This window comes from Equus caballus, chromosome 23, assembly GCF_041296265.1.
Source record: "Equus caballus isolate H_3958 breed thoroughbred chromosome 23, TB-T2T, whole genome shotgun sequence".
Taxonomy (NCBI): domain Eukaryota; kingdom Metazoa; phylum Chordata; class Mammalia; order Perissodactyla; family Equidae; genus Equus; species Equus caballus.
In genome coordinates this window covers 58,445,633-58,456,094 of record NC_091706.1, presented here as the reverse complement: position 1 = coordinate 58,456,094, position 10,462 = coordinate 58,445,633, and the positions used below count along the sequence as shown (strand labels likewise).

The 10,462-nt window shown below is 45.8% G+C and overlaps 2 protein-coding genes across 3 annotated transcripts in view; one reads left to right on the top strand and one right to left on the bottom strand.

The window, feature by feature from the left end:
* The first annotated feature begins 332 nt into the window (after positions 1-332).
* Positions 333-10,462, top strand: part of MOB3B (MOB kinase activator 3B) — a 184,960-nt gene continuing 174,830 nt past the window's right edge. The window contains exon 1 of one of the 2 annotated variants that reach the window (XM_023627450.2): positions 333-553. The gene's annotated coding sequence lies outside the window, so the exon portion shown is untranslated. Of the gene's footprint in view, positions 554-954; positions 1,291-10,462 lie in introns of those variants that run through there. The other variant, XM_070248933.1, reaches the window with a different exon arrangement.
* Positions 5,133-9,197, bottom strand: IFNK (interferon kappa). Its single transcript, XM_070248615.1, has one exon. It carries the CDS (start codon positions 5,757-5,759, stop codon positions 5,133-5,135), a length of 627 nt encoding a protein of 208 aa, XP_070104716.1. The 5' UTR covers positions 5,760-9,197.

Here is a 10,462-nt window from a genome sequence, read left to right as displayed (position 1 = left end):
CTCCCCATTGTCAGGCAGTCCGTGGCATTTTTTTCAGCAAGTCAGAGAATCTTGGAGAAGGTAAGCGATTTCCCCGTCTCTAGGTGCCTTGGATGTGGCCGTTGTGGAGCCAGAACGCAGCCTTTTTGATCCAGGATCTCCCCGCCGCCCTGGCCGGAGGGTCGCTGTCTTCTCCGCTAGGCTGGGAGCCCCCGCACATTGCCCATTCCACCTCTTTCCGGAGGGAAGATGACCCAGAGGCGACCTGCCTCCTCTCCCTCGTGGAGCTGTCATTCCGCCGGCGGCCGCCAGGGGCCCCACTCGGGAGCCGCGCGCCGGGCGCCCCTGGGGCTACTTTGGAGCAGCGGCGGCTGGAGCCGGAGCCCCGCGTCCGCCCGCGCGCCCGCCCGCCGGCCGGCCCGCTGAGACCGCGCGCGCTGGCCCCAGCGCCCTTGGCGCGGATCCGCCGGCGTGGCGCCCCCGGCCCGGAGCTCAGCTTCCTCCCCTCGCGCCGGCCGCAGCTGACCCGGCGCCAGGAGCCGTCAGGGCCCCGGGCTGAAGTGAAAAGCCCACGGTGAGTGAGACCCGCTCCGAGCCGGGGGAGGTGGCGCAGTCCGGCAGCTGCTCGCGCCCGGCCGCCCCGGCAGGCAGAGGTGCGGGGCGCCCCGGGGGGCGGGGGCAGCCGGGGGGGCGGGAGATGGCTGACCCCGCTTCCCCGCCCCCGGGCGCGGGCTTCCGGCGCTGGAATCCGCTCCGACCCCTGCCCACGGCTGGGCTTCTCGCTGCCTCCTCGCGGGCTCTTCCCGGGGAGGAACGGAGTCCAGTCCCCACCCCGGCTCCGGGGCCTTGATTTTACAAGACGTATCAATAAAATCCGTCTTCCTTCGGGGGACAAGTCTGTCCCCGAACCCATCCCGAATCGCAGATGACTGCAGGTTGCGTGTTGGGCCGGGAGGGGGACGACGGTTGGCAGGCAGAGAAACTTTTACAGAAGTGCGCCTGGGCAGGGGGCAAGGTTTAGGGCGCCTTGATCTTGGAGGAGGAGGCTCGGCTGGGGCTGCGAGGGGGACTCGGCTGGGTCGGCCAGGCCGTCCCCGGGACTGTTGGTGCTTCGTGGAGGGAGGGGTATGTAAAGGACGTACAAATCCTGCTGAACCCGTGGGCCAGCAACTGTCAAACATCTGGAATCCCAGCCCCTCCCTCTCGCTGCACGAGGAAGAAGGGGAAAACCCTTCAACTTTCCTTGATCGCTCCCCCCTGCCTTTGAACCCCTCTCGGAAGGGCAAAAGGCCGACCCCTGGCGCCTGGCAAGTAAGTACCAGAGAACCCCAAACTCCTCAGGATCCCCCTTCACCCACCTTCCTGACCCCCCTCCCTGACGTCCTCCCCACAGGGACCACGCGACAGAGCCGATGGAGATCGTGGCCAATGGCCTTTTGTTTCTCCGCGTCTCCGCTATTGTTTGCCTTTCCAACATCTGGCGGAGCTTGGGGGAGAACGAAGCCCCTGTCGGCCTCCGCCCCCGCCCCCCACGCCCGGCCCCCGGCCCCCTGACCCCAGACCGCTCCCGCCCGGGATCCCGGCTGGGGCCGGAGCGGAGCCCGACCCCGGCGAGGCCGCCCCGCCCGGCCTTGCGGTTGGAGGGCGGAGGGAAAGTTGTTCCTCCCCGCCCCCTCGGCTGCCCGGGGCCAGGGCGCAGCGCTTAGATCTTCTCCCAGACGCGCCGCGAAGGGGTGCCGCTTTCGAGAGAGTGAGAGCCAGGTCCTGCCTCAATCCAGGGTGTCCTGTGGTGGGTTCCTGCGGATTTCAGTCTCTGGCTAAAGGCTTGTGGCTGGGCCGCTGCCAGGGCAGTGGGACCGATCGAGGCGCTTCGGGTAGGCAGAAAGCCGAGGTTCTGTTTCCAGGGGCCGGAGGGCAGGCGAGAATGGAGCCGGAAGTAACCTGGGAAGCCTCAAGACTTTGCCTGGAACTAGTGCTGGGGTGGCTCCCTCCAGAATGAACGTGGAGTTCTGACTTCGCGTAGGGCTCCAAGTTTGAATCCCACGCCGCCTCTCAGCATTCAGAAAAAGCAGACCCGGAGGACACAGCGCGGGCGCCGCTTCCAAGTCCCTGCGACCCAGTGGCTTGGGACGGGCCCCGAGGTCCCCTATGGGTGCGCCTGGTAGATTATAGGTGGCCCTATTTCTCTGCGTTCCCTCCCAAATCAGATGCTTACACATCGTGCTTATTCTTAGTGAGTGTGGATGGATTATTTCTTAAAGAACTAGGGCAAAAGCAAAGTAGCCACCTGAGAGGGCAAGGTCCCCGGATGGTGCCCGGAGAGTGGCTTTACTTATGACTGGAGGCCGAATCTGTGCACCTGCTGGAACCGATCCCTGCTCATAGCTTTCCTGTACCGGTGTTGCAAGCTTTTTCTTTGGGAAAAATCAGTCCCTCTTCCAAAGAGACTCAGTTAGTACACTCTTTTTATCCTCCACTTTTCAATCCCTCATCCAAGCCAGGGGAGACAGGAAGCTTCCATCTGAACGTTTGTGACCTGTGTACCCACTCAAGCATTATAAGTGGAAACTGTGCACTTGGCTCTGCACAGTTTTAAGAGTTTTCCCTTTACCCGACTTAGAACTTTTGAGCTTCCATTTAATAAAGAAGAGCAAGAAAGGAGGTGGCTAAGTCAGGAAGGTGGACACAGAGCACTTTCTCCAGCGATTTCTGGATATGACCAGTGGGACCAACAAAAGAAGAAAAGCAAAATCTTCGAAGCACCGGAGGGCACTTTACAAACGTTTCATTAGGAAAATGGATCCCCAAGGAAGGCGTCCTTTGAAATTTAGCAACAGCAGCTCAGGAGAGAACCAGCAAGAAGGACCTGGGTTGCTCAAGAAGTGCCCACAGGCATCATTAACAAAGGGAAAGGCAGTGCTTGTCTCAGTCCACCCCAGTAAGGAAAACAGGGTACTTGTAGTGAAAGATAAGCTTGTACAGTTTCTTTAATTTTATAATTAAAAAAAAAAAAATGCCCCCTCCCAAATCATTGTAGAAAAAAATAGAAAATAGAGAGAGGTGAAAATGAAAACAAAGGGAAAAGGAATATTATAAACAAGACTTCAGTGAACAATCTTACCCAGTTATTTCCTTGGAAGAAATTTCTGGAGATGGGATAGTGAGGTGAAAAGAGTTGATGTACATTTTAGGATATTTCAGATTGCCACATTGTCCTTTAGGAAGCTTGTGCCAGTTTACCCTCTCCCCACAATACACAAGAGGATTTTTTCCCCTGTACTCAACACCCCCCTCACTCTCTATATTATCATTCTTTTTTATCTCTGCCATACTGATGGGAGGGGAGTATCTTATTTTGCATTCCTTTAACATTTTTCATAATGTCTATTAGTATTTCCTCCTTTGGGGTGATGTGAGTTTGTGTCTTTACCTATTTTTCTGTAGGTTGGGCTCCTTTTTCTAACCCGGTGCTGTTAATAAAAGCATACTGTCTGACTTCTGCCCCTGCCGGTAGTCAGTCTTGCTGACTTGGAGTGCCATTTCTTTTCCCTCCTGCATAGCAAACATTTGGCCAGACCACAACCGTAATTTACCAAAGTAACTGACATGATCCCAGTAGAGTTATTAGGGAGACCACACAAAGGCATTATTAGAGAAATGCATGGCAAATATCAAGGGTATGCTTTCTGCCTCGTAGTTGCGTGCCCCAACTCCTTTAAAGCTTGTAATGCTTTTTTTTTTCCCTTTAGATCAACTGTTGATGCGTTGTTTTGACTAAACGGATTATACTAACTCATTTTATTGTCTGATCCTTCCACGGATAACCAATATACCATGATCCACAATTTGTTCCTTTAAATATTTCTTATACCTTTTGGATTGAATTTGCCTCAGTTTCATCATAAGACTTTCCCTGTTTGGCTCTGGCATTGGAGCCTGCACTTGGATGAATCTAGAATCCAAACAGTTTAGTAGCATGCGGTTATAACAATAGCGAGAGAGTCTCCCAAGGGCTGAACAAGGCACGTCTCACCCTCTTTTCTGCATTTGTGTAGCCACAATCTCTGTGTTAATTCTTGCTTGAAGGTAGATGATTCTGAGATGGGGTAGAGGAGAAAGAGGAAGAGAAAATTCATTTCAGCTAGATGATGAATTAATACAGATGAAGGACCACACAAGAAAATTTAAGTAAATAATGTGGATAATCTAGGTACAAAATAACTTTACACAAGAAAAAATATATTAAAGCATCATGTGTTATTAGGATGACTAATTGACTTAGAAAGTGGTCTTCTAACTGGGACAGTCCAATGTGAAATTCTTCTATAGTGTGACTGTAGGCATTTCATTTCAGGCACACAAAAACCCATGAAAGGCAGAAACTACACTTTTCTGCAGCATTTTCCATGCCTATAGATATAGAAATTAAATAATATGCATTAGAAATGAACAGTGCTCTCTGCACTGGAATCATAGGCTCTCAAAGGTTGAACTAAGGCTTAATGCTCTTCTAACTCAGCCATCCAACATCACTGTGACTCTTCACTCTCTTAAAATAATAAAACACCATGCTACAAACTTTGTATCATTTCAAATAAACCAAGCTCAGAAGCAAATGGGCCAGGAGTTTCAACTTTTTTTTTGCGGGGGGGGGGGGGGGCGGTGGAAGAAAGGGAGAGTATTAACTCTATGGAAGCGAGTATGAGCTCTTTTAACAGTGCTGAACTTCCGTAAGATAAACAGCCTTGGCTGCAAGAAGGTTAAGTTGTTGAGGTGTTACATTTTGCAACATTTTCTGATCCCTATTTTCTTCTGGCAAAGTTCAAAGGTGATGGAGCAAAGCAAGTAGAAAATAGCAAAAGGAAAGAGGAACAGAGAGTAGAAGATGGAGAAGGAATCTTATTTCTCTAAAACTGCCCTCAGGGTTTTCTAACAAGACTCTTGGTCACCCAGGGGGTGTTGGCCTCACCTCTCTTAGAGAGGTGAATGTGGCTGATATTTCAAGGCCAAACTTTAGAGATGGTAAACATTGCATAAACCACCACCAATACAGCCCATGGCAGGTTCAAAGGATAGCACAGTAATTCTTAAAAAGAAGATGGAGGAGGAGGAGATTTTGGCAAGAAATGGAATTTTAATTCTCAAAAGATACCTTATTTCCTCCTGAGTAGTGCTATGGATTTCAGAAGGAGATAGAAACATCTTCTGATTTCCACTCGGACGATCTCCCAGGCACAGTGACTGTATTTCTTCTCTTTCAGGAAATTGTCTATCCTGTTGAAATACCTCCTCAGTTCTAGGTGGCTCAGCCGGGGGACCATCGTTGCTGAGTGTTTCGTCCCTTCCTCTTCCATCTCCTTCATGTCTTCGTTTTCCTTCTCTTCTTCCTCCAAGCATTGTTCCAGGTACTGCAATTGCTGACCAAGTCCGATTTGGATTTGTTTCAGATGTTTCTCTTCCCAAGCGGATCTGAAGGTGTATTGACTGAAGATGTTGAAAGCCTGTATAGACGCTTCATAGAAGGCCTCCTTGATGTCGTTTTTCACAGGCTGGGTGTGCGATAGAATCTCTTCGGGCAACTCAAAAGCTTTGTTTTCTCTTAGACACTCTATAGAAAATGAATTGCTCATAACGCTCAGAAGTCTCAGATTTTGCCAGGTGACTCTACTCAGGTGAATATTCAGAAAGTTACAGTCCAGCGAGAGGATGCCCGTGATGAACAGACCCACAAGGCATGCAGGCCACAGACACTTTCGAATCACATCAGGCTTGACGCTCATTTTTTTTCCGAGCTAAAAAATCCACAAGACTCAAGCTTGGCAATGATGTTTTAGGTCTTCAGGGTTCCTTCGTGTGCCTTTTATACACCTGAATATCTTCAGTGGGGAGGAGTTTTCTCATTCGTCATTTTGTAGTTCTCAAGGTTTCGGCCCCTTTCCTTTGCCTCTGAGGCTTTTTTTGACTTGGGGTGACTACGCTGACTTTGGAAATACTATCTTTTTTTTTTTTTGGAGACAAGTGAGCAAAGCATTACCATTGTGTTACCTTAGATGCCTGGATGATCCATCCCAGTACTATAGAATCATCATAACAAGACTAATGCAGAGTATTTCAGGAAGAACTGAAAGCTGTGACTCTATACACTCACTCACTCATTCACCCAACTTTGTTACATAAGAGAGCGCAATCCTTCAAAATCACTGCATAACTGGCTCTATAGCCAAACATCTCCTCTCATTGAGTTAGTCATAGACATTGACCAAATGACTATGATTACCTGGTTGTAAGGCCACCAGACCATAATATAGTTTAGGTTTTCCCAATCTTGTTAAATTAAGCTTCTACATTTGGATATTTTCTCTTTTTATGTGATTTTTCTGCATCTCAAAAAAGATGAAAAACAGAGTTTGTCAGTTGAGCCTGGCACTTATCAAATAGAAGACTAAGTCAACTTGGTTTTCTGTTGCCATTAGAAATGTTGAAACTTTCCATCCTTTCCTTTAGTTAAAACTGAACCAGTGCTTCCCATCCCCATCTAGCATTTCGTACGCCTCCAATATCTTTCCTAGAAGTTCTCCAAGGACGTGTATTTTGGGGAATACTTTTCTGCTTCAGCAGCTTCTCTCTTGTAGTAGCGTGCATTTTCTTTATTTTTAGATATACTTTAGACAGTATTTAAAAACTTTTGCCTGGCTGTCTTTCCTTCCTTATTGGATGTTCTGGACGCTGCAAAGGTTTTTGTTTGTTCCTGTTTGTGTTTCACTGAGGAGGTATGTGAGTAGGTGATCACCCTTGTAGCCTTTTAGCTAGTTCACACCTGGACCAATGTTGCTGTGGTAGTGACGGCCATCTATCATATATGGTTTTCACTTTATTTGACCAAATAACCTCCTTCTGGTTATGGTCAAGGTAAAGGGATTCCTTTCTCCAGGAAAGTGAAATGGGATGTCGTTAAACAAGATTAGCTTATTTTATCATCTTGGAAAAAGCAATACATTAGTTTTCAATAAAGTCATTTTAGAATGGTAAGCAACCACAGTTCCAGGAATATGGCAGAACTTTGATTGGAAATTTGACTTTAAAAGTTCTTCTCTAAATCAGTTGGCTGTATCAAAGGCTTATTGTGGACAAGTGAGATTTCTTAAAGTCGTAGCTTTTTGGACTGGTTGCCTATGGAAAGAAAACTTATATTACTCTATGTGCTCTCTCTCTATAAATTCTCATTTCACAGAAAGATTTCATGGGGTGACTAACTTGGAAAAATAATTAGGAAAATGGACCGTTTTTATAGGATTATAAGTGGACACAACCTTCCTAGAGAGCAAAATGGTATTATGTAGCAAAAGCCTTAAAAATGTACATAATCTTTGACTCAGCAATTCTCCCTCTAGGAATTTTTCCTCAAGAAATAGAGATGGATGTCTTTAAAGACTTAGTGGTCAGAAAGTTTATCACAGCAAAAAACTGAAAACGATTTAAATGTTCAGCAATAGATACTTGTTTAAGTAAGCCATCAGTAGAAAACTCTGTGCAGGCGTTAAAAATTGTGTTATCAGGAATATATGTGGTCACTTGGATAGATAGACTTTATAGCTTAAAAACAAACTTTACATGGTAGTATATAGAGTCTGATACTGTGTTGTTAAATATAGACATATGCATATATGTACAGAAAAAATCTAGAAGCATATCTCTGATTGGAAAAGTAATGGGTGATTTTTATTTACCTGGATTTTTAAAGTTTTTTATAGTCAGCAAGTATTCCTTATTTAATAAGGCAAACTGTTTTTAAAACAAGATACATTAAAAAAGAAAAATTATTATACGTCTACAATTGGGATCAATACTACTTTATTTACTTAAACATTTCTGTTCTAGGGTACTTCAAAAGGAAATGTGAATTTTCCCTGACTCAGTTCCAATTTAGTTGATATGAATGATATAGAGTATATGGGAGTTCAATGCGCTATTCTTGCAACTTTTCATTAAAAATATATATGTTTATATATACATATGTTTATGATTACACACACACATACACACACACACACAGAGTCTATTTGTGCAAAGCTCATCTGAGGGCCATAACTTCTTACATACCTCACATCATTTCTACCTAAAAGTTCTTCAGTTGTCCCAGTCAGAGCTGCTTGTTCCTCTTTGGGGCTTTTGCAATGCTTTGTCCTCCTTACTTATGGCTTTTTAAAATAGATAATTATGTATGTGTTGATCTCCCAATTTTGTAAACCCCTGTCCTCCACTCACCCAGGGTGCTTAGCATCCTTTGCACTTATCTGAGACAATTCTAACCAAGTTAAGAGATTGTTCTATTGAGTTACTAAGCTGAGAGGTTCTGCTCCTAGGTGATGGAAGTGGCTGCAGATTTGGCTTTTGTCAACCATCTTGAAGATCCCTGTATTTTCTGCCATGTACAGTTTTGTCATTTCATCTCCCTCACCCCAAACTTTCTCCCTTTATAGTCATTCCATATCATAGCCCCATTTATTCAAAACTGTATTTTTAGCATTTGCCACATGCCAGTCACTGGGCAAGGTCCTGCATAGCTCTTGATCTCAAGGAGTCCATGATTGAAGAAGCAGACATATTCCGAATGTTATAGGTAGCAGGAGTAATTCGTGGGTATTCCTTATAGCATGGACCTCATTCCCTATGTGTTATAAATGTTAACTGATGCTGATGTTGACAATATTCATGGCAAAGAAGGAGGGGTGATTGACACGCATGTCTTCTCCTTTTTCACCATCAGGGTTGCCTAATTTTACAAATGAAAATACAGAGCATCCTTGCAACATTTGCGACATATATATACTAAAAAATCATCTCTTGTTTATCTGAAATTCAAATTTAGCTGGGTGTCTCGTGTTTTTTCTGACAACCTGATCCACCATGCAAACTTCTATTGATCTCTTGGAGCAGAACTCAGACACGAAGCTGTCGGTAGGAAGCTTTGCATCTGTCAGCTGTCCACCACGTGCAGAGGTGCGTTTGATTGCATTTCTCTGTGCTGACGTGACTTGTGCACATGCAGGTATCCCTGACAACCATGCACAAGCCAAAGAGGCCACCTGCCGTACTAAAACAAAATAGTACCTTCATACGTGTACACTCACACGTGGTTGCTCTGATCAGAAGCGTTCCTGGATGATCAGTCACTGGTTGTGCCTCTGTTCTGTAAAGCCATGCCATCTGAATATATCTCAAAATATAATCAGAAAATCGAAAAGGATGACAGCGTAAGGAAGTGTTTTTATCCCCAAATTTGTCTATCACAACCATTAGCGGGCTACGAGTTGACATGGCTCTTGTTGTTTCCATGATATCTGCGGTTACTTCTCTGGCCTATCTTGAGTTCATTATATATAGTTAGGCTTTCCTCGGAGGGAAAGCTGATTAGCAGGGGCTGCCCTGTTGTTGACAGAGCTATGTGAAGTCCATGTGGATGACAAGCTTAACAGTAATGGGCAAGACACAATTTGTTTGATAAAATCGAGATGAGACATTTCAGTCTAGACAAGACAGCTGTGATTCAGCTCAGGGGCATTTGGCATCTTCTGGTAAGATTTATTGTTCTTTATGAAAAGGCAAGTTTCAAACCAGGGTGAGAGTAACTTGTTGATCATCCACGTTACTCAGTACATGAACGTAAGTCATTCCATTTGTGGGATCAGAAGGTGATTGAGCCCAGTGGAGAGCTCAGAAATGGAAAGCCTTGCATCCATGCCTGGCAGTGCTTCCTCGGGCATGCAGACAATGGTTACCACACAGTTGTGTGCAGCTGTTTTAATCCCAGCCAACCCTGAACCTCCAACTGGTGTTTCACTCATTCTCACTGGGTTGGGGTCAGCCTCTCCTATGGTCCTCGAGTCCACTTCTTGCCTGTTCTCTTAATGATGTACCTGGTGTAGAAATTTATGACTACATAAGTAATCCATGGATATGTCCATACTGTGAAAATTCAAACCCTTCTGCTAAAGTGAAAGCTTGGCTTGCCAGCTCATCCTCACGTCATACCACTGTCCTTTCCTGTGGTAGCAACAGTTATCAATTTGGTATGTGTTTTTATTTGATATCTGTCTCCACACTGAACACTGAATTCTGTGAGTGCAAGGGCAACACCTAGCTTGTTTGCTGCTCTCTCTTGAATGCCCAGCAGGACCCACAGAGGTCGCGAGAGACCTGAATCCCTTCCATGGGTGACATGCTGCATGGGATTGAGGGGACTTGTATATATTTTTTAAAAAATTGCCAAAACAGGATTATAAAAAATGTGATATGCTTTGAGGTTTAATCCAGTAAGTGTATCTCTGTGACTATTTATATGATATCGTTTGGATATAATATAAAAAATCTAGATTGTGAACCCTTCACGAATATGAGGCCCAGGATAAGCGGCTCACCAGACGTGGATCAGAAAGATCCAAGTGACTTTCGCAGCACCTGGCACTCGGTCAGTGCTCAATAA